The 23,630-nt window shown below is 61.2% G+C and overlaps 1 protein-coding gene across 1 annotated transcript in view; it reads right to left on the bottom strand.

Annotated features, from left to right (window-relative positions):
* The window catches only part of ADGRB1 (adhesion G protein-coupled receptor B1), a 96,984-nt gene that overhangs the window by 55,172 nt on the left and 18,182 nt on the right, over positions 1-23,630 (bottom strand). Inside the window, 15 exon segments of the mRNA XM_033202934.1 lie at positions 1,500-1,543; positions 3,329-3,431; positions 3,615-3,690; positions 4,216-4,359; positions 8,158-8,266; positions 8,876-8,944; positions 9,764-9,958; positions 10,115-10,221; positions 11,684-11,785; positions 12,001-12,165; positions 13,968-14,146; positions 14,761-14,920; positions 15,091-15,255; positions 15,663-15,773; positions 17,065-17,226. Of these exon segments, the coding sequence (XP_033058825.1) occupies positions 1,500-1,543; positions 3,329-3,431; positions 3,615-3,690; positions 4,216-4,359; positions 8,158-8,266; positions 8,876-8,944; positions 9,764-9,958; positions 10,115-10,221; positions 11,684-11,785; positions 12,001-12,165; positions 13,968-14,146; positions 14,761-14,920; positions 15,091-15,255; positions 15,663-15,773; positions 17,065-17,226 (1,891 nt within the window).

The following is a 23,630-nucleotide window of genomic DNA, read 5'->3' as shown; positions in this document are numbered from 1 at the left end:
TGCCTGTCAGAGGGCAGTGACTGCCGGAGGAAGGGTGGTGGGCAATGGGTGATGGGCGGATGGATTAAAGAACAGGCAGATGGAGGAACGGGTGGATGGGTGGATGGGTGGTGGGTAGAGGGTGGTGGCAGTGGGTATAGATTAAAGAACAGATAGACGGAGGAGTGAGTGGATAGTTGGTGGGTGGAGGGTGGTGGCAGTGGGTATAGATTAAAGAACAGGTGGACGGAGGAGAGGGTGGATGGTTGGTGGGTAGGTGGAGAATCATGACACCCGGCCCCCACTAACTGTCCTCACCCTGCTGCGGCCTCCCCTGAGCCCCTGCCTGCCTCTGCATGCTCCTCCTGGCCGGATCCCTGCTCCTCATGCCCTCAGCCTCCCTGCCCTTGCTCCAGCTGTCTCCTCCTGAGCCACCTGCCTCCCTCTCCCTGCCAGGCAGCCTTGTCCTCCAGCGCTTGCCACTCACGAAGCCTTCCCTTGCCTCTCAGGACACATACTTGTCACTGCACTACACACCACGCAAGGGACCATCACATGTGCCACTGGCGCCCAGGCGGCCACGCGGACCACACACTCAGCCTGGGAAAGGGGTGCAGGGAGGCTTGAGGCTGGTGATGTCAGAGCAGCCAGGAGGGATTGGGGCTGAGGGAGCCAGAGGAATACCCCAGGAGGCGGGTGGCAGGGCGCACACACCCAGGTCCCTGACCACACACTACAGACCCCTCAGGCTGGAGCCGCAAGTTGGGACCTGGCCGCCATCGCTCTATCCATCTCCCCATGTCCTGGCCTAGCTCAGCCCTGGGCGCTGGCACTTCGGGCCTTTACACAGACTCTTCCTCTGACTGGGCGAGGTTCTCTTCACTGCCCTCGCCTTGCTGTCTGGGAGGATGGCCCCCCTCTGGCACACCCACCAGGGCCTCGAGATGGCACCCCACAGCCTGACTGCTCCTCGCGGAACCCCATATAGGGCATGGAACTTGCTCCAGCTGTGCCGCAGTGCCTGGGCCAGCCGGCGCCCAACAAGTGCTTGGCGTGCAACTGCACAGGACACATGGCCACTGAAGACCCCAGGGGCTCACGCCCCCATCTGATGAGCCTGAAGTTCCAGTTCCACTTCCTGATGCCCTGGTCTGCAGCCCCTCAGCGCCTGGCACCCACATGCAGACCTGAATGGCAGGATTCCACCTGCTCTGGCCATGGGGCTGGCAGTGGGGCTGGGGGGCAGGCCAGGACACCTGCCCATCACCTGGCCTGGGGTTGGCCCTCCATGTCCGCTCCTCCCTGAACTGTGGACGTCCCTGGGAGGGGGTGGGAGGCAGCCTGGTGGGCTCCAGAGCCAGACAGTGAGTGACAGGCGGTGACAGGGAGGCCCATGCGGGTACACAGACAGCTGGGGGGCCAGCGGCCGAGACCTAAAACCTGTACCCCTCCCCTACTGGGTCAACCTCCCACGAACCCCACCCCATACCCTCAAGGCCATGAAATCCAAGTGAACTTACACATCCGTCTCATCCCACAGGATACAGGTCTGGTTGGTGGTGCCCTGGGAGAGAGGAGAGAGGAGTCAGGGCCCCTGGCCGCCAGGACCAGCCCCCACCCTCGGGTCACCATGGGAACCACCTACAGTTGTGCTGCCAGGCATGCTGCCTGTGTGGGTCCTTAAGAGACTGCGTTTTGTGAGGAGAGAACTGAGTCCAAGGTGGAGACAGCAGTGGCCCAAGGTCACCTGGGCTTGGCACAAGTCTCCCAGAGCCCAGGTCCAGTGGCCGGGCTGGGCAGCAATGGCTGAAATCCGTCTCTGGTATGAAGTAGGGTGATGGGAAGACCCTTTTTCCGGGGCCTAGTGAGCAGGAGTCACAGGGCACACAGTGGCCTCTGTAAGCGCCCTGCACTGCTCTGACGTCCTGCTAGCGTTCCTGGGACATAGCCTTGCCAGGCCTGCCACACACTAGCACTGCCAAAATGGGGCTGTGACAGCAGGGAGGGCCAGCGTTCCTGAGGCTGGATCTAGGGTGCGGCCTGCTCTGAGCAGCTGTGAGACTCAGTCCTCACCCAGCCCTATTGTTCCCACTTGATAAGGGAGGGAACCATGGCACAGAGAGGTTGAACAACTCTCCCAAGCTCACACAGCTAGAAAGGACAGGGCTGGGTTCTCCTGTGGCTTCCTACAGCCCTGGCCTGGGCTGGAGGCCTGGCACTGCTCAGTCCTGGTACGGTAACCCAGGCAACGTGTTCCCTGGGGGCCCTGGTTCTCAGCCCATCAGAAAGGCATCTCGGCCCCTACTCTTCTGAGGCCCGATGAAGAGCTCTGTAGAGCTCCAAGGAGCAGGGTTGGGACCTGGCTGGGGTCACATAGCAGCTGTGGCTTGGAGGCCTGGGCTTCCCGCTGGGGAGTGCTGGGAGGATGCTCCTGTGCTGAAATCCCAGGGCCCCTGTAGGCGAGACCTGGCGTCAGCCCTGGCGGTGCCAGCAGAGGTGTACTTACACCCCCAGCTTCTCCGTGGCCGGGCAACTGGGGGCCAGGAGTCATGGGACAGGCTCCACTTCTCAGAAGGGGAACAACCAGGCCGATGGTGGCTGGAGGGCAGAGCGGTTGGAGCCCAGGTGGGGAGTCAGGCACAGATGGAGTTTCAGCACCTCACCTGCTGTGTGACCCTGGGCAAGTCACCGCACCTCTCTGAGCCTGTTTCCCCACCTATAATCCAGGGATAAAAGCAGCTCTCGCAGGTTAGAGCTGTTGTGAGAGGCCTCAAAGGCTTACTGGCTGAGGAGTGGGACAGAATTCATGCATGTGCGTTTCTGCAGGCATCAGAGTGTGCGCGCAGACGGCACTCACATTATACATGTGGAGGAGTGGGACAGAATTCACGCACGTGCGTTTCCGCAGGCGTCAGAGTGTGCGCGCGGGTGGCACTCACATTACACATGTGGAGGAGTGGGACAGAATTCACGCACGTGCGTTTCCGCAGGCGTCAGAGTGTGCGCGCGGGTGGCACTCACATTACACATGTGGAGGAGTGGGACAGAATTCACGCACGTGCGTTTCCGCAGGCGTCAGAGTGTGCGCGCGGGTGGCACTCACATTACACATGTGGAGGAGTGGGACAGAATTCACGCACGTGCGTTTCCGCAGGCGTCAGAGTGTGCGCGCGGGTGGCACTCACATTACACATGTGGAGGAGTGGGACAGAATTCACGCACGTGCGTTTCCGCAGGCGTCAGAGTGTGCGCGCGGGTGGCACTCACATTACACATGTGGAGGAGTGGGACAGAATTCACGCACGTGCGTTTCCGCAGGCGTCAGAGTGTGCGCGCGGGTGGCACTCACATTATACATGTGGGCAAACTCAATCTCCAAGGGTGTGTGCAGGGAGCGAGGCGGGGGCTTCACAGTCACGGAGATCACCTTGGAATTCAGGACGGTCGTGTTCCTGCAAGAGACAGAGGCACAGGTGTTGGGGGAGCCCTCCCAGCCCAGGCTCCCCCCGAGGGCCCCTGCACCCCTCGCCACCCTCCACCCCCAGCCCATCATCCACACCTCCAGGCCCCCTGGCCTCCCCCTTTACCTCCTGTGGCTAGGGTCCTGCCCACCCCACCTGCCCTGCGCTGCCCACCTCTGCAGGGCCAGGAAGCTGCCCAGGTTCCGGTAGAGCACGGTGCCCACCACAAACACAGACGCTTCGTCGGCCTCTGGAAGAAAGTGCACTGTGAACCCCAGCCCCCAGTCCCCACAGCCAGGGCAGGACTTGGCAGCCTGACCTGGACCCCACTGTTGCTGGCCTCTGCCGCCCATCTTCAAGGTCATGTCCGGGGCCCTGGTGGATGGTGAGGCCCACCCACCCACGGACACAGTGCTGCAGCCGGGGAGCTGGGGCAACAGCCAAGTGGGAAGAGGGAGACCGGGCCATTCCCTGGGGCATCCTGAGAGCTGTGGGCAGGCAGGACGTGGCTCTCTTCCCAGTAACAGGGTCCTTGACATGTGACTCCCTGTCCCTCCCTGAAGTGAGGTGGTTCATCTTGACCCCTCTGCCTGGGCCTCAGGGTTGATCCACAAGCCCTGGCCCCAGAGAGGGCAAGGAGGGCTTCCTGGAAACGGGGAGCCCCTTGAGAACTGCCCAACTCTGAGGCAGCAGCTAGACTCCAGAGGGGTGGTGACCACCTGACTCTGGGGCCCACATTCCCCATGAAGGTCCCCCCGCTCCCTGAGCCCCTCACCTGCCAGGCCCGTGGAGAAGACACTCTTGGACACAGTGACCCTGTCCTCCGGCACCTTGGCCCAGTCACCCGTGGCCCGCCAGCCCTTCATGGGGAAGCTGATGTCAGTGGCTCCACTGGCTGGGAGCTTATGGATGCTGAGGACTGGGAGCAGGGTCAGAGGGGCAAGAGATAGAGAGAAGGGAAAGTCACAGATGCAGTGGGGCCTCAGCTGCAGGAGTTGAGGCGCAGGACTGGCAGTGCAGGGTGATGCCGCGGGGAGCCCATGGCTCAGAGGCAGGGGTGTGGGGGCCATCTGCCCCAGCCCCAGCCCCCAGGGTACAGACCCCAACTTCCTGTACCCTGGGCCCTGTGCAGGCTCCACACTCCCTCGGTGAGGTCCAGGAGCAGGGACAGCAAGGAGCACCAGGCAGAGGCTGGGCCAGGTCTGGTCCTGCTGAGTTGGAGCCTTGGTGAGGGGCAGGGGGCCTGCCCCTCCCACCCTCCATGGCCCAGAAGGTGGTCAAAGGCAGATTCTGGGGTCTGTCCTGTGGCCATGGAGGGATCCGCAGGGACCAGGCATCCCCTCAGCGACCCCCACTCCCTCCTGGGACAGGGGAGCCCAGTTTCCCTCCAGCTCTGTGAGCTGATCCTGCCTCCCCTCCCTCTGTAGAAGGGGGATGAGGGCTTCCCTGCCTCAGGGCTCAGGCAGCAAAGGGCAGCATGGGCCGTGGTGAAAGAGGGGATCCAGTGTTCCCTCCCATTCTGCAAAGGAAGGCGTTGGGGATGCAGAAAGGCCCTGAGCTCAAGGTGGAGGGGCATGGGGACGAGGCACCAGGTTTGGGGCAACTGAACGGGAAGAGAGTTTGGGGAAGTGCCGCTGGGGTGGAAGCAGGTGCTGACAGGGACCCACCGCTCTAGGGGAACCTGGCCCTGGGGCTGTGGCCTCAGCCCTAGCAGGCCCCAGTGGAGCCTCAAGAATGCAGCCCAAGATGGGGCAGGGAGAGAAGGAGAGGGCATGAGCATCAGTGGCGCCAAATGCAGTTGGGGGCATGGAGGCCCAAGAACAGGGTTTTGCACCATGGATGTCACTGGCAGCCTGAGTGGAGGGCAGAGGGAATTCGGAATGGGTGGGCACCCAGTGAGAGGAGGAGCAGGAGGGACCAGCAGAGAACCGGGGTTGAGGACAAGAGGAAACATGCAAAGGACAAGTGACCTGCACGAGGAGCTGCTGGGAAGCTGTAGTGGGGAATGGGGGCAGATGGATGCTGGAGCAGCGCCCTGGAGCAGGTGAAGGGGTGGGAGGCTGGACACAGGGTCATCGAGGGGTGGTGGAGGGCTGGCGTGGGCACCACGGTGGGCTGTGGCAGGTGTGCCCGGGTAAGGGGCAAGCTTTGAAATCTTTCATTGGAACAGGATGAAAAGTGGCAGAATTACTGAAATAGTAGCAGTCAGTCATGCTGATGTTTCTAGTTGAAGCATTTCACTATGGAAAAATCAGAACTTTGTCTTTGTTTGTTTCTTAATGAGACAGCCTATTGCTCAGGCTGAAGTGCAGTAGTGTGATCACAACTCATTGCAGCCTCGACCTCCTGGGTTCAAGCCATCCTCCCACCTCAGCCTCCCTAGTAGCAGGGACTACAGGTACACCACCATGCCTGGCTGATTTCTCAAAAAAATTTGTAGAGACAGGGTTTCACTGTGCTGCCCAGGCTGGTCTCAAACTCCTGAGCTCAAGCGATCCTCTTGCCTTGGCCTCCTAAATAGCTGGGATTACAGGCATGAGCCACTGTGCCTAACCTCAGTCTTTAATTTAAAAGGTTAACGCTAGTTAGCCTCCCAAAGACGTTATAATAAGAATGTCGATCCGTCTTGGACATGTTTTAGTGGGACTTGTTCAAGTACAATAGGCATGAAGCTATGGATTCCACCAGACACGTCTGAGTGCTGCCTGCAGTACAGGCCTGGTCGCATGGAAGTTAGAGTTGCTTAATTTAAACATCCTCGGACTGTTTTAGGCCTGGGGATGGGACACCTCAGGAGTGCCAAGCACCTTCTGACGAGATGAATATTGAAATGAACATTTCTAGTGGTGAAACCACTGGGTCATCAACCCGGTCATGGCACGTCTCTGGGTTTAAGGCTGGCTGCAAGGATCAGAGTTCAAGCCTTCGTAGTCTGTCTACATGCAGCTTCTGTGTCACTGTGGCCTACAGCTCTGACGGTCGGGAGGGATTATTCCTTTCACCTGGTATGCATAAAGAGACGCCATGGGAAGCCGCTCTTGCTGGCGTCCAGTTCTTGGCAGCTGAGTGAGGGAGGGATGTAGGGGTGGGGGCCTGGGCAGAGAAGCAAGGTCCTGGGAGTGAGTGAGGCTGAGCACGGGTGAGTGGAGCGTATGGGATGCACAGGGCGTCTGTGGTGTGCTGCAGCTTGAATGTGTCCTGTAAACGCTTACATGTTGGAAACTGAATCCCCAATTTCTTTTTTTTTTTTTCTTTGAGACGGAGTCTTGCTCTGTCGCCCAGGCTGGAGTGCAGTGGCCGGATCTCAGCTCACTGCAAGCTCCGCCTCCCGGGTTCACGCCATTCTCCTGCCTCAGCCTCGCGAGTAGCTGGGACTACAGGTGCCCGCCACCTCGCCTGGCTAGTTTTTTATATTTTTTAGTACAGACGGGGTTTCACCATGTTAGCCAGGATGGTCTCGATCTCCTGACCTCGTGATCCGCCCTTCTCGACCTCCCAAAGTGCTGGGATTACAGGCTTGAGCCACCGCGCCTGGCCTGAATCCCCAATTTCATCTGCTAATGGTACTTGGGGGTGGGGCCTTTGGGAGGTCATGAGGGTGGCTCCCATGATGGCTTTAGTGGCATTATGAGAAGGGAGACCTCAGCGGGCATTCTTGCTCTGTCTCTCATGGGCTGCCTCTGCCATGCCGTGCTGCAGCAGGAGGGCACTCACTCACAGCTGGAGCTGTGATCTTGGACTTTCCGGCCTCCAGAACCTCTCATCTTTATAGATTACCCCTTCAGTGACAGCAACAGGAAACAGACTGAGACACGGTTATGAAGCACATGGGGTAATCACAGCGCTCAGGGTTCGAAGTGTGTGCTGGCCATTCCAGGGACCATGGGCCGTGCCGAGCACCCTGGGAGCTGACCACCAGTTATGTCCTGGGCACCAGTGTAGGCACTGGGCAATGCTCCAGGTTGTGTGTGCTGACAAAGTGCAGCTGATCCTGGTCATATCACTAGAGGTTAAGCATCCCCACAGGGGAGGTGACACTGTCCCTCCTTGGGGCTCTGTGGATCATAGCTGGGGCCAGCATCCACTCCTAGGTCCTTTGCTTCGAGAGACTCTCTGACCAAGGCAGGGAAAGTTTGGGAAATGTGGCTTTTGAGAGGTATTTGAGGGCACTATGACAGTCATTAAACAGAATTGCTGTGAGTGTTTGTAGTGACAGTCACCTTTTACCCTGGGGTTCAGGCACTCACTTGCCTCATCAGTCTCTACCTCCCCGTGAGGTGGGCACTGTTATCATCGCATTTTAGAAACGAGGAAACCACGGAGCTGGGTGGAGTCCCAGCCCCTCTGGCAAGGCACTGCTGGGACTGACAAGCAGGAAGGTGTGGGCTGCACAGACCCTGCCTCTAAAGCTCCACAGGGAGGACACCCAGGGTGACAGGCAGAATGAGCCCCAGCTCCTGGTGGGTACATGCGAGGTGCTGGCTGGGGAATGGAGCTCCCAGGTCTGCAGCTCCTGGGCTGTGTCTGATCCCTCCCAGGTCACATCATCAACCCTCAGGAGACTGAAAACAGGACCCATCTGAGAAATCCGCTGGGAGAGCCACAGAGGCTGCCTGGTCAGAGGCTGCCTGGTCACGGCCTCTTCATACAGATGAGGACGCTGAGGCCCAGGGCTGCAGAGCAAGGCATGGGGGTGGCAACAGGCGGGCAGGCTTACCCAGGTTGTCTGTCACCTGGTAGGCATCCCTCAGGTCCTTCATACGGAAGCCGATGACGTCCACAAAGTCCTCCACCAGCCGGAACAGCTCCTTGGCGTTGGGGCCCGCCTGGGGGGCAGGGGGGTGAGCAGCCCAGGGAGGAGACCCTGCCATACCTCAGCCCCTGCCTCCTTCCCTTCCCTGTCCCTCCTTTTCTTATTGGCCATTTCCTAACATTTTGAGGAAGTGGGGCTGGTGACCTCTGAGTACTCCACTTTAGGGATGAGAACGCAGATGCCCAGAGGGGCTGCTGTGCCCCACCCATGGGAAGCCCAGGCTAGGGGAGAGTCTCTGGATACCCCCAGCCCCCATGCCGGGTGCCACCCAGGGCCAGGAGTGGCGGCTGCTGGAGGTCAGCTTGGGGGAGTGAGCACTGCCACCGCCCCCACGTGAGGAGGGCTCTATGTCCCAGCCGCCTCGGCGTTCCCATGTGCTCAGTGTTCTCCCGAACCTCCTCACTGAGCCCCATGAAATAAATGACTGTCCTCAGACAAATGAGGAAACAGGCTGGGAACGCTGAGCTTCCTCAGTGCCACCAGCACCAACAAGAGGCCATCCTGGGATCCCAACCCAGAGCACCCAGTGGGACCCCACCCCAGGCCAGCTGGAGACCAGGGAGGCACCAGCTGTGCCTGCACCCCTCCTGAGGCTGCTGACTGTGGGGGCCCCAGGCCCTACCAGTTGGGCCTCCTCCCACTTGTCCCGATTCTCCTCTGCCAGCAGGTTGCTAAGGATCTGGACAAAGTTCTGGAAAGAAGAGGAAGAAGGGCCAGTGACAGAGAACAGGGCACAAAATCACTGTTCACTGTGACCAGGGTCAAGGTTCAATATGTCACCAGGATCAGGGCTCAGCATGTGACCAGGGTTGGAGCTCACTGTGACCAGGGCCAGGGTTCAGTGTATAACCAGGATTGAGGCTCAGTGTGTGACCAGGGTCAGGACTCAGCATGTGACCAGGGTCAGGGTTCAGCATGTGACCAGTGTCCAGGCTCAGTGTGTGACCAGGATCAGGGCTCAGTGTGACCAGGGTCAGGGATCAGTGTGTGACCAGTGTCAGGGCTCAGTGTGACCAGGATCAGGGCTCAGCATGTGACCAGGGTCAGGGTTCAGCATGTGACCAGTGTCTGGGCTCAGTGTGTGACCAGGATCAGGGCTCAGTGTGACCAGGATCAGGACTCAGTGTATGACCAGGATCGGAGCTCAGTTTTGTGACAAGGTTCAGAACTCAGAGTATGACCAGAGTCAGGACATGGTGTGTGACCAGGGTCAGGGCTCAGCATGTGACCAGGGCTCAGCATGTGACCAGGATCAGGGCTCAGCTTATGACCAGAGCTCAGCATGTGACCAGGGTCAGGGCTCAGCCTATGATCAGGGTTCAGTGTATGACCAGGGTCAGGGCTCAATGTGTAACCAAGATTAGATGAGTGACAAAGGTCAGAGTTCGATCTATGACATGGGTTAGGGCCTGGGCTGTGGTCAGGGTTGAGGATCCATCTCTAAGGTCCAGGAAGGCTCCCCAGACACCTTCCTGACACCCTCTTCCAAAATCCCCCTCAGGGAGCCCACCTGTACGTCCCCAGGGGTGGGGCTGTAGTACGCCCTTCGGAAAATCTCTGTCATGTTCCTCAGGACATCAATGGTGGACAGCAGGTCCCCGCTGTAGCTGGTCCCGTCCTGAGAGATCTCCACCAGTGTCTGGATGACCTCTGAGACCCCCTCCCCTGGCAGCCCTCGCTGAGCCTTGGCCAGGTGCTCCCGGGTCTGTGGAAGACGGAGAGGGCAGGTGCCTTCACCTCTGTGGGACACGTCCAGGCAGCCACCCAGGACCTCCCACGCCTAGGACCCTCTGCAGGGTCCCAACATGTGTGGCCGGGGTGGTTGGGGAGGGGTTGGGTACCCCCGGGAACTGGCCCTCACCATCATCTGGATGTTTCTGTAGTCAATGGAAACACAGCGGATGTAGGTGGGGGGCTCCCAGTAGGCGATGCCTTCCTCGTCCAGCTCACACCGTCTCAGGATGAGTCCTGGGGAGACCTCCTCCTTCTCAGGCGGACACCCATTGCCTGGCCCAGGAATCCCACCCTCGGCCCCTGGCAGCAGACCCTCTGGATGGGACCCTGTGGGCCCCAGAAACAGGGACTTGCCCATGGCCTCACACGGAGAGCTGAGTCCACACAGGGACCTCATTCCCTTCAACACATTTCGAGCTGCTACCAGCCCCAGGGACTCAGGACCCAGCAAGAGCTAAGCCTTCAGGAACCCCACTGCATGGAGGCGGAGCTCTCGGCCGAGCAGGGGCTTCAGAGTCCAGCCATGAGCTCATTCAGAGCCCCTTCTAACTAACCCAGAGCCCTGGAGGGAGCCAGCACCCTGGGCCCCTGCCTGGCTGCATCCACAGGGCTACAGGGGCCTCAGCCTGGCCCGGAGACACGGGGGGGCAACCTTGGGGTGCTGCTGGGCATTAAGGGGAAAACAGCCTTAAACATGGCACACCCTGTGATACAGAGCTCACTTCCAGGACATCATCAGAGAAACAGTGACAGCTGAGTGTTTATAGGGTGGCAGCAGCCACAGAGAACTGTCACAAGACAAGTTCAACACCTGACAAGAGCCGCGGGACTGGATGCAGAACCTGGTTTAGATGGGGCCAAAAATGAGGGGCACCGGGAGACCCAGCCATGCACGTGGACCAAAGGCCAGGGGAGGCACACCACCGTGCGGCCTTCACATGCTTCATTTTGCTTCTCAGCATTTGCAATCTGCTACCAAGAACATGCTCTGTTCTGTAATCAGAAGAGCGAGGGAGGAGCAGCAGCTGCAGCTGGCAATACAGGGCCCCCGCCGCCGTCCCCCACACCTCCCCACAGCAGCTCCGAGCAGAGGAACCCGGGCTGCTCTCATCCTACAGAGGAGAACACTGAGGCTCAGGGAGGTTAAGTCAGTTTCTGAATGTCACACAGCAAACAAGGGCAGAACCAGAGTTTGAACCTGGGCTCCCATCCTCCCTGCCTGCTGCCTGTCAGGGACATAAAGCACTTGCATTCCGTCAAAAAGGAGGGGCGAAGGAGGCCCGCCCCCAGTGCAGCGAGCCCTTCCCCACGGAGCCCCGCTTTCTCCTCGAGGCTGGCATTCAACAGAGACCTTCCCTTCCTGTCCCTGCAAGCCCAGGGCAAGTGCATTCATTCCCTGTGCCTCAGTTTCCCAGCTGTAAATGGTGGCGGCTTCTTGGGTTGCTGAGACTCCACGGATGTCTTGTATTAGGGCAGAGCATGGGTGCCAGCCCCTAGCGAGTGCTCGGAATAGCGACTGCCACAGAGTTCTCACACGGTGCCCTGGGCTCGCGGCTCCACCACCCCGCACCAGCGCACGCAGGCTGTCTGGGCTCCGTGCCTGGGCCGTGTCCCAGTGCTGACAGCACCTCAGCGTGGGCGTCACCATGAGGGCAGGACAGGAGCCTCCATACACCACGTGCTCTCCAGCGCTCACCTGTGGCGTTGCGAGGACACCTGACGGCAGCCACCTCTCCCGCTGGGGTCTCCTTCCAGATCACAGCACCAAAGTTGTCCTCATCACAGATCTCATGGGGCTCTGCCAAGGAGCCCAGGACAAGGGTTCAGGAAGGGGTACTGAGAACCGGCAGCTGGCTCTGGAAGGCCCAGACCTTTGCAAGGCGCCTGGAGCGGGCATCACTATGAGGACAGGACGGGAGCCCCCAACACACCACGTGGGTGACAGCTGAGCCCGAGCCTGCCGGATTGCCACCAGCCCTCCCCACAGCCCAGCCCAGGTGGGAGGGGCCTCACCAGGACACCGCTGGGTGCCGCACTGCCGGTACTCATCCTGGGGGCCCTGGCAGACGGCTCCCCCGAAGAAGGGCCCGGAGCAGACACGCTCCCGTCGCTGGCTGCCAGCCCCACACGTGACGCTGCAACTGCCCCATGACGCCCAGGCCTGCCACTTGCCGTCCACTGCAGGCACAGCCAGACACAGGGCACAGGTGACAAGGAGGGCGGGGTCCAGGAGCCACAGTGACACAAGGACACAGACAGGGACGCACACAGAGCCGTGCGGCAGTGAAGCACAGGGACCCAGGGATGTGGGGCAGGAGGTCAGGAGAAGGGAAATTCAGACCAGGAGAGGAGAAACCAGTCATCAGCCTGATACAAAATAAAGCAAACTCCCACATGCAGCCAACCCCACCACCCTCCACGCCTCACTGTGCACCCCGCTACCCCACGGCCTCCCCACACTCCTCTTCGTCATGGACACCCCAAGTCCCACTGTGCACCCCACTACCCCACGGCCTCCCCACACTCCTCTTCGTCATGGACACCCCAAGTCCCACTGTGCACCCCGCTACCTCACGGCCTCCCCACACTCCACTTCCCCCACAGATACCTCAAGTCCCACTGTGCACCCCGCTACCTCACGGTCACCCCACATTCCACTTCCCCCACAGACACCCCAAGTCCCACTGTGCACCCTGCTACCCCACGGTCACCCCACACTCCACTTCCCCCACAGATACCTCAAGTCCCACTGTGCACCCCGCTACCCCACGGCCTCCCCACACTCCTCGTCGTCATGGATACCCCAAGTCCCACTGTCCACCCCGCTACCCCACGGCCTCCCCACACTCCTCTTCGTCATGGACACCCCAAGTCCCACTGTGCACCCCGCTACCTCACGGCCTCCCCACACTCCACTTCCCCCACAGATACCTCAAGTCCCACTGTGCACCCCGCTACCTCACGGTCACCCCACACTCCACTTCCCCCACAGACACCCCAAGTCCCACTGTGCACCCCGCTAACCTCACAGCCACCCCACACTCCACTCCCCCCACAGACACCCCGAGTCCCACTGTGCACCCCGCTACCTCACAGCCACCCCACACTCCACTCCCCCCACAGACACCCCAAGTCCCACTGTGCACCCCGCTACCTCACGGTCACCCCACACTCCACTTCCCCCACAGACACCCCAAGTCCCACTGTGCACCCCGCTACCTCACGGCCATCCCACACTCCACTTCCCCCACAGACACCCCAAGTCCCACTGTGCACCCTGCTACTCCATGGTCACTCCACAGTCCACTTCCCCCACAGACACCCCAAGTCCCACTGTGCACCCCGCTACCTCACAGCCACCCCACACTCCACTTCCCCCACAGACACCCCAAGTCCCACTGTGCACCCTGCTACCTCACGGCCACCCCACACTCCACTTCCCTCACAGACACCCCAAGTCCCACTGTGCACCCTGCTACTCCATGGTCACTCCACACTCCACTTCCCCATGGCCACCCCAAATCCTACTGTGTACCTCACTACCCCACAGTCACCCCATACTCCACTTCCCCCACAGACACCCCAAGTCTCACTGTAAACCTCGCTACCCCACAGTCACTCCACACTCCACCTCCCCATAGATACCCCAAATCCCACTGTGTACCCCACTACCCCACGGCCACACTCTACTTCCCCCACAGACACCCCAAGTCTCACTGTGCACCCCACTCCTCTCCCCATGGCCACCCCATGCCCCACTCTCCTCATGGCCCCCCCACCCCACAGTGCACTTCACTCACCCTGCAGCCACTCCACACCCCGTTTCCCCCACGACCACCGCAGACCCCACTGTGCACCCCGCTCCCTCCTCAGTCACATGCCAGGGCCCATGGTTACCCCCGCCCGCCGTGGGGCTTGTACTCTCCCTAGAGGTTCCTGCTTGTTAGGTGCCCCCAACCCCAGCCCGGCACACCCCTGACCTGGGCACTGCTGCAGGAAGCAGTCTCGGGTCTCAACCCAGTGGCCCTGGCACTCGGCGCCCCCATAGGAAGGCCCGTTGCATTCACGCGTGCGCTGCTGTCGGCCCTGGGAGCAGCTGGCGGAGCAGGCGCTCCAGCTCGACCACTCGTTCCAGTTTCCATCCACTGCCCGGCCCGGGGGAGGAAGGGGACACGAAGTGGGCGTGAACACCCGGCACCCCAATGCCTGGCTTGGGATGTGGGTGTTAGTACCCTGGGGGCTACTGCTTCACACTCAGCCTAGGACATAGGTGAGAACACCCTGGGGGCCACTACCCACACCCAGCCTGTGACATTGGTGAGAACACCCTGGAGGCCACCACCCCACATCCAGCCTGTGACATGGGTGAGAACATCCAGGCTGGGACACGAGAGGGTAAACCCTGGGGGCCACCACCCCATACCCAGCCTGTGACATGGGTGTAAACACCTTGGGGGCCAGCAGCCCACACCCAGACTGTGACATGGGTGAGAACACCCTGGGGGCCAGCAGCCCTCACCCAGCCTGGGACATGGGTGTGAACACCCTGGGGGCCACCACCCCACACCCAGCCTGGGACATGGGTGGGAAATGCCCCAAGGTCACACCTCAGCCTGCTTCCTGAACCCAGTCTGAGGTTCTAACCTCTGAGGCACCCTGAGGTGGGTCTGGAGTGGGCAAAGCTAGGTTCCCAGGCCTGGCCAGTGGCCTACTGTGACCTCTCCTTTCTTCCCTTCCTCCCTGCCCCCACGCCCTCCCTCTCACCTACCAGGGCACAGGGCGATGTTGCAAAACTTGGTTTGCTTCTCAGGGCCCTCACAGGGGTTGCCTCCAAACTGGGGGGGCCTGCAGGTGCGCGTGCGATCCCGAAAGCCACGGCCACAGGTGCTGGAGCAGAGGCTCCAGGGTGACCACTCGTCCCAGGCACCATGCACTGCAGAGGGACGGAAGGTGCTGCTGCCCTCTGTTGCCACGGCCCCTGAAGCCCTGGCCGCCCACTGCCCCAGCCCCCTGCTGCCCTGGCCTCCTGCTGCCCCAGCCCCCCACTGCCCCAGTTGCCCACTGCCCCAGCCGCCCGCTGCCCAAGCCCAAGGTCCCACCCACCTGGGCACACGGCGGAGTTGTTGCACAGACGCTGCTCCCGCAGGGGTCCGCTGCACTGTGTGCTGTAGGAGGAGGACACGCAGAAGCGCGTGCGGGTCTGCCAGCCCTCGCCGCAGGTGCTGGAGCACACGCTCCACGGGGACCACTCCTCGGCTGCTGGGTCACCTGCAGGCCCCACTACAGCGTCACAGGCCTGCCGCCCATGGGGCTGCAGTCAGACCGGGGCCGGATCCCGCAGGAGGAGGGCCGCCCTGCTGGGGAGCAGGCAGCAGGGCTGGGGCCGCACCCCCGGGCCTTCGAACCAGGCTGATCTCAAGAACTGGTCATTTCCTCTACAAGGCTGGAAGCCCTGAGAGCCGGCCTGTGCCATCCCTGGGCCTCTAGGGTCTGGCCAGGGACAGGTCTCCTCGCCTCACACCAGTTCCCCTAATGCCAGTCAGTCAGGAGACAAGAGCCCAGCACCTGATGGGTTAGTCTAGTTATTCAAGTTACTACCCATAACTAGTGGCGATTGTTAACTTACAGTATTTTCCCAAAGCCCTAGTCCTGCCCACCCCCTCCCGCCAGCTCACCGGTCTGGGGGGCTGGGAACCCAAACTGCTGCAGCTCGTCCCCCAGCTCCTCACGCCGCCGGGCATCTGTGGACCGCAGGGACTGGCTCCGGGAGCTGGTGCGCCCAGCGGCTGCAGGACGGGCTCAGGTCAGCACGGGAGCAGTGCTTTGCCCCCGTCCTCTGTCTCTGTGGCCACAGTGCTCTGAGCCCGCCAGCACTGGGCCACCTGGCTCCACTAGGCAGCTGGGAAGCCAGGGACCAGAGCACCCAGCCTGGCACCAGCCCTCATCTGGTCAACAGGGGACCCTGCCTGTGGGTCCCGTCTCCCGTACCCTGCGCCCACTCCCTCACTGCCTTCATTGCCCACAGGCCAGCGTTCACCTGCAGGATGGCAGCCTGCACTAAATGGTGGCTGCTCTCCCCTGCCTGGCACCCCAACAGTGCCCCTGCCTCCGTCCCGCAGCCCAGCTGACGCCCCAGGGCCCTCCCCAGGCTCCTGAGAGGAGCTCCTCTCCCCAGGAAAGTTCATCAAACAAAAAACAGCCCAAAGACAGTCTCATTACAACGTGATTTAACTTCATGGAAGCAGCTAAAAAATGCATGGGGTCATTAGAGAGCCTTATTAGAGCAATACATTCTGGAGGCGGCATTCGGCTGGGGCAGGAGGGCTGGCTTGGCCAGAGCTCCCACAGCCAGCCTTCCGCACACCCTCCAAAACCCCCAATCCACAAACGGGAAGAAAGCCCCATCTAGGCCAGGCGCGGTGGCTCATGCCTGTAATCCCAGCACTTTGGGAGTACAAGACGGGCGGATCATGAGGTCAGGAGATGGATACCATCTACTAAAAATACAAAAAATTAGCCGAGCGTGGTGGCGGCGCCTGTAGTCCCAGCTACTTGGGAGGCTGAGGCAGGAGAATGGCGTGAACCCGGGAGGCGGAGTTCGCAGTGAGCCGAGAGATGGTACCACTGCACTCCGGCCTGGGTGACACAGCAAGACTCCCTCTCAAAAAAAAACACCAAAAAACAAAAAAAAGAAAGCCCCATCTAGTCCCACCCAGCCCCAAGCACCACACTCTTCGGGGCCCTCACCTCTGCTCCCCCGGCTAGGCCCCACTCCCATGGGCCAGCCCCGAGTTGAGGTCCTGCTTCTCAGAGCCCAGACTCACCCTATTCACTCTTCCTGCAGGCCCCGCCCAGCGTCTGCCAGGCCCCGGCCCCGCCCCTACCTGGTCCCGCCCTAAGCCCCTCCCTCCACCGGCCCTGTTGCTCTGGGCCCTACCCCTCCCTGCCCCCACCAGCCCCTTGAGCTCGAGGCCCCGCCCCGCCCCCACGGGCCCCTCCTCTCCAGGGCCCCGCCCCCTCCTTCAGAAGCCCCGCCTCTCCAGGGCTCTGGTTCCGCCCCGCCCCGCCCGCACTCACGGCCGCAGGCCTCGCGGTTGCACTGGCGACCCTCCTCCAGCACCCCCTCGCAGCCGCCGCCCTCCACTCCCGGCGCGGGGAGGCAGGTGCGCGTCCGCGTCTGGAGGCCTCCCCCGCAGTCCCGCGTGCATTCGCCCCACAGGGACCACAGCTTCCAGCCGCCTGGGGGGAGACCAGAGGGCGGGGATCAGGGTAGGGCAGGGGCTCGTGGCCTGGACGGGGTAAGTCATGGGGGTGCTAAGCCCGCCAGGCCGGCCCGGGTCGGGAGGGGCCGCAGTGCCGGGGAAGGCCTGGCCTGGGAGGACCTGGGGGTCCGGTGTCTACCCAGCTCCCGGGTCCACTCTGGAGAGCTCAGGTCATGCCTGAGCCGGAAGGGTCCCCGTGTGCCAGCCGCCGCTGGACAGGTTTGCTGCCAGGATGATGAAAGGATGACGACCTTCACCCACTCGAGGGCTGCCTCACAACTCAGCGTCCTGATGGTGAGCAGAGGGTAGAGGGGCCTGGCCGCCAAAGCTCTCCTTCCTGGCACGCCTGGAAGCCCCCAGGCTCCATCCAGTTTCTGGCCAGGCCCTGCTCATCACAGCCTCAGTTTCCTCATGGGCTCAGCTAAGGGTCACCATCCTCATCACCAGGGCTCCACATTTCACACTCCAGCTGTGACCTGGAGTCACTTCCTCACCCCACGCAGGGATACCAGTGGTGACCAACGCCTCACACCTGGTATCCAACCAGGGCCTTGAACCCAGGGCACAGCCTGACTGAGCCTGCCCTGGACCTGGCCAGCTGGCCACATGAGGGAGCCTGGGACAAATGCCTGCAGGCCCCTCCCCACCACGCCCCTGCCCTGACCCCAGCCACTCTGTTCAGCTTCTCTGGTGGGTCTTCCTCCATCCTGGCCCCAACAGTCCCCACGGCCTTTATGGACCTGTGTTCCCCCAGCAAACCAGACCTCATGCCCCAGGAGTCTCTGCTCCCCGGGGGTCCTCGTGCTGCCAAGAACACTTTGGGCCACTTGGAGTGCCCATGGTCCTGGAGCACTGGGTGGCCATGGAGGAGCACAAAGCAGGAGAGGGCCACTGCCATCTGTGGGCCAGAGAGGGGCAGCGGCACCAGGGGGCCGGGAAGGGGCTGCCACGTCCAGACACCCTGCTTGGGCCTCCTGCCCAGCACTCTGGGCTAATGCACACCCAATGCAGTAGGGTCAGGGCGACTTGGAAAGGGCATTCAGCCCTTGCCAAGTGCCTGCTCCTGGCCAAGGTGGCGAGGAGACAGCTGGCAGCCACCACGAGGGGACCCACCATGAAGTTGGGGCCACTGCCCCATGCTGCCGCTGGGGAGCGCTGGGGATCTGGCCTCTTGATCCCAGGTACAGCAGGGGAGGCCCCAGGGGCAGCAATCAGGCCAAGCGCAGGCCACCCTGACCCACCAGAAGGGCCCCAGGGCCTCTCGGAGCCTCAGGGAAGGGGCCCTGCCTCTCTCAGTGGGAGTGTGGACTGCAGGAGACCCCAGGGGAGCTCCAGCCGCCAGGTTCCCCCAGTGGCTCCACCACCCACTGGCCTCACTCCCATCATTTACAACATGAGGGTAGTGGCTGATCTCCCAGGACTGAGCAGTGGGAAGGCAAACAGCAAAAAAGCATGTGGAGAGGATGGTGTGTGGGCATTGTCATTTGGGTCAGAGTTGACTCCTGGGGCCCCACTTTGATTTTCAGCAAACTCAGTGTCCAACCAGAGCGCCCCCCACCCCGCCCCACTTCCCCACACCTATGCCAGGAATGGCCAGCAGGGGGTGCCAGGGGCATGGGGATGAGATGCAAGAGAGGGACTTGACCCGCCACAGCTGTGTGAGGAGTGGGTGCCTCATTCTCCCTGCTGGGGACCATCGGGTGGGGGGAGTCTTCCAGGCCCCCACGCCTGCTGCAGAACCCTCTCCCTTCCCTCACAGAGCCACACTCCCATAGGTCCCAGAGAGGAGAGCACCTGGCTGCCTCCTCCACAGCGTGCTTGGCCCATGCCATGCCAGGGGAGGTAGGGGACCCAGCACAGCCTCCAGGGCACAAGGGCAGGACAGGATGGCACGTGCCCACAGCACAGGAACAGGTGACAGGCCCTTCATGGCTGCCCTGTCACATGCCCTAACTCAGGACAAGGAGAGGAACCTGGACTTGAACTGGTGGTCAGATTCCAAATGCCTCCCCATCCCCCAGACTAAGGCCTCCTGCCAGGACTGACCGGGGCCCAGGCGCTCCAGGCCTCAGTGGTCTCCCCTGCTGAAGGCATCCCATCCCCCGATTATGAGGCAAAGGCACAGACAGGGTCCTGAGAAGCGGGCCTGGCAATGGGTCAGGGTGGCACGTACTGCAGCACCCCCCTCACCATCCCAGCCCAACCCCCACGCGGAAGCCTGAGTGACGTGGAAACTGGCAGTGGGTGGGAGAGAGAGGGTGTCCAAGCCAGGCTCATCGGAGGATGCCACTCGGTTCCCATGGCAACTGCTGCAGCGCGCAGCCTTTCAGGATAGACCCAGGTTAGGCCTCAGCTGCCAAAACACCCACTCATTTCAGGGCTGGTTACCTTGGTGACCCAGGTGGTAAGGATGTGGTAGGGGGAGAAGGGGCGGGGGCACATCAGGGGAGGCTGTGCAGGGGGGACACTGGCCCAGAGGATGGATCACCCTGCCCCCACAAACCAAGCCCTGACCCTGGTCACATACTGAGCCCTGACTTTGGACCCGTGCTGAGCCCTGATCCAGGTCACAAGCTGACCCTGGACGCATACTGAGTCTGGATTCTAGTCACACTGATTCCTGTCCCTGGTCACATATTGAGCCTTGATCCTCATCACAGACTGACCTCTGGTCCTGGACAAAGAATTCCTGATCCTGTCACATACTGAGCCCTGATCCCAGTCACAGACTGATCCTTCATCTTGGTCACACTCCTGCTACTAATGAACACTGAGAAAACGGTAGCTGCTATTTTTATTCTTGTTTTGTTTTTTATGTGTGTCCCCTCACATAGCTAACACTCAATAAGTGTTTGTCCAGTGAATACATCAAAGCCAGGATGGAGCCCCTGGGGTCTGTAGTGCAGGGCACAGAGGTGTTCAAGCCACCCTTTGCTGGGTGGCCACAGTGTGTCTAAGCTGGGTGGGCAGTGAGGGGCAGCAGAGGAGCAGCAAGCAGGCTGGGGGGTGGGCTGCCCCTCCAGGCCCGGAAAGAAGCCGTCTTTCTTCCCCCACTCAATGCCAGCTCTGTCTGGAAGCCTCATTTCCATCTCATTAAGGGAATGAATAGAGCCAATTAACGGCCCTAGGCAGCCTGGCCACCCAGGGGAGAGGGTGCTTGGTGAGAGGCCTCCTGGTGTCCTTCCCACCCTGGCGCCCTAGACTGGAGGCTGTGAGCTCCCCACAGCCCGCACCCCGAGTTGGCTGGGATGGGGGTGCAGGGGGGCGCAGGGGGCGTCCCTCCCTCCAGCTGGGCCTCCCCAGCTTCCGGGCTGTCCTCTGGAGGGGAGCGGTGCACTTCTGTCTGTAGCCAGCAGAGGTCTCCCGAGTCCAGCAGGTCGGGCAGCACCGGGGCTGGAGGGTCAGTTCTGCCATTCCCGCCCTGCTCTGCCACCAGGTCCCAGGCACCACAGTGTGTCCCAGGGATGACCCCACCCCCAGCCCAGGCTCTGAGTTAGGGTCTGTCCTGGGGCACCCAGACTCCTCCTCTGAGACCTGGACCAGGGCTCTCTGCACGGACGTGGAAAAGAGGGCCCCAGAGGGCCGATGGGGCTCCCTGTGGCCTGACTTAGCCCACCTGCTGCCAGCAGCTCCTACAGGCGGGGCCCAAGTGGCTGGCCCTCCTTCCTCCCGCCACAGAGGTGGACACCAGTGGATCTCGGGATGGGGCTGAGAAGCCGAGCCCACCATCCCGCAGGCCACTTCCCAGGTGAGACAAGAAGAGCGATGAGCCTTGTAGGGCAGCGGGGTTCCCCTAAACCTGTCAAGGCTCCATCTCCTGAAACCCTCACATAGGCCCTGCAAGCAGGTAGTGTCCCGTCTCCAACTCTCAGGAGGGAAACTGAGGCTCCCTGAGCTGGCCGAGTCTTGTTGCTTCCTTTTCTTGATCAGGCAGGTGCTCCCTGGCCTGAGAATGGTGCCCTGTTTACAAGCCTGAAAGCTCAGGGCCCATCCCGGAGACCTTGGACAAGGCTCTGCGCACCTCCCGGGACCCGACCCCGGCTGTCTGCTGCCAGCTGCACATCCTTTCTCCCCATCTTTCTGGGAAGTGGAACCCAAACACAGGGCCCTGACTCAGCCTCTCTTGTAGCCGGGCGGGCGTGGGGTGCATTCTGGCTCTGAGCGGAGGAGGTGAAGGGCTGAGGGCATGGAGGGCCCATGCATATCATTCCCAGGGGGCCCCATCCTGCCATCCCCATCTGAAATGGGTGTTGTCTGTGATGGGGACTGAAGCCTTCTTGTTTTCTAGAGTTTTCTAAATTGGCCCTTGTGCAAAAAGAGTGGCTCCCCTGTCCAAGCCAGAAACCCCTGACAGTGGAGGCCTTGGCACCTTCCCAAGTCCCTCAGTGCTCCCTGTCACCGTGAGACTACCTGGAGTCCCAAACTCCACTCCAGTCCTGACTCCCCTCCAAATTCCAGTCCAGCCTTTGCCGCTCCCTCTGCCCCTGCACACCCCAGAGAGGCCTCCAGATGCCTCTTCCCAGGACTTCCCGGGCTCCCGGGGTTGAGGCTGAGCCTGACTCTGTCTCCAACAGCCTCAGGAGTGAGCGAGGTGTCACTGGACAGGTGGGCCTGGGCTGAGCCTGACTCACCCTGGAGGCAAGGCAGGGACGGGGAGGTCACCCTAGCTCCGTGGCCGGTCACAGCCCCTTGGCCAGCAGCACAGCCTCCCACTCCCCTGTGGGATCCAGGAGCCCAACAGAAGTGTGGGTTCACACTCCACACCCAGTTCCAGCCCAGCCTCCCATACCCACTCCCTGTGGGTACACGGAGGACGCACACGAGGACACAGACCACACATAGGGACGCAGGGACACACACCACAGAGGGACACACACACACACAGGGACACACACAGGGACACACAGGGACACACACACTTTCTCCCAGGCCCCAGGATGCTGCTTTTTCATTATCTTCCATGTCGCTTCTGTAATAAAATTCTTTAATTAAAACATGAATATTTAAAACAGCCCTTGAGAGAAACGGCCCCATCTCACCCAAGGCGGAAAAATGCAAGGGGAGGCAGTGGCGAGATGAGGGCCAGAGAGAGCCGGCAGGAGGGGCCTGGCAGCCCAGGGGGCGGTGGGGCGTGGGGCAGTGCAAGGTGGAGCGGAACAGTTGCTTGGCCTGAGGAGTGTTTGCAGAGTCTGACGCACGACGTGGCCATGTGGCATTTGGACAGGCCGTGTCAGGGGCAGGGCTGAAAATGGGCCACGGGCTGGCCTGGGCTGCCTGCTTGCTCCTGCACTTGGCTGTGTGTTGCCTGCTAGGGACAGCGACGGATGGACAAGCCCGTCCCAGTGTCCCCGGGCCCACAGCCAGGGCACAAAGCTCTCTGGGCACAGGTCTCAGCTGGCAGGATCTGGGGTCGACCCTGCCTCCGCTCAGCTATGCGTCTGCTGAAAGGTCACCTGCCTCTCTGGTCCTCATGACACCCCATCCCCCCCCCACACACACGCACGCGCACACACGGACACATACGCACGTACATACATTCACACATCACTCACACATTCACACTCATACATATGCGCACGCACACACATTCACACATTCACACGTACATGCACGCACTCACATTCACATACATGCACACATGCACGCACACGCACTCACACAGTCACTCACATGCACACACACACATTCACACACATGCACACACGCACACACATTCACACACACGCACAGCTCTGAGCAGAGCTCACTGCAGAAGCCCTAATGTCACCACCCGGTGGCAGCATCAAGTAGCTCTGCCATCAGCCTACCACTTACAAGCTGTGTGGCCCTGGCCGCTGCCTTAACATGTCTGTGTCTGGTTTTCTCCAGCATGGACTGACTGAGTGCCTGCTGCTCCCACGTACTGTTCTACACTCTGGGGGGCACGTCAGGAAACCGGCAAGGCCAGCTTTGTGTTGCTTACATCCTGGCCTGGACAATCAGAAGTGGACACAACAACTAAGGGAAATAATGCGGTGTGTTGAGAGGTGACACATGCATGCAGAGACAGAGGCAGGATAAAGGGCCGCAGACTGGGGCCAGAGCTGCTGCCATTTTAAACAGGACGGTCAGGGTGGCCTGCACTGAAAGGTCACATCTGCCTGAGGACTGGAAGGCAGGAGCCCCGCGGGTCTCTGGGAAAGACTGTTCCTGGCAGAGGGAACAGCCATGCGAAGGCCCTGAGGCAGAGGGTGCCTCCACCAGAGCTTATCTCAAGGGCTGTTCAAATGCCGGTGCCTCCGGCACAAAGTAAACACTCAATAAATGACTACTACTACTGAGATCACTTTTGCTCCTGTGGTCCTGGAAGCATCAGGGCCTTCTGGGCACAGGGCATGGGCA

This window comes from Trachypithecus francoisi, unplaced genomic scaffold, assembly GCF_009764315.1.
Source record: "Trachypithecus francoisi isolate TF-2019V2 unplaced genomic scaffold, Tfra_2.0 Lachesis_group7, whole genome shotgun sequence".
NCBI lineage: Eukaryota > Metazoa > Chordata > Mammalia > Primates > Cercopithecidae > Trachypithecus > Trachypithecus francoisi.
Note: the sequence above shows the minus strand (reverse complement) of the source record. Positions and strands in the feature narration are given on the sequence as shown.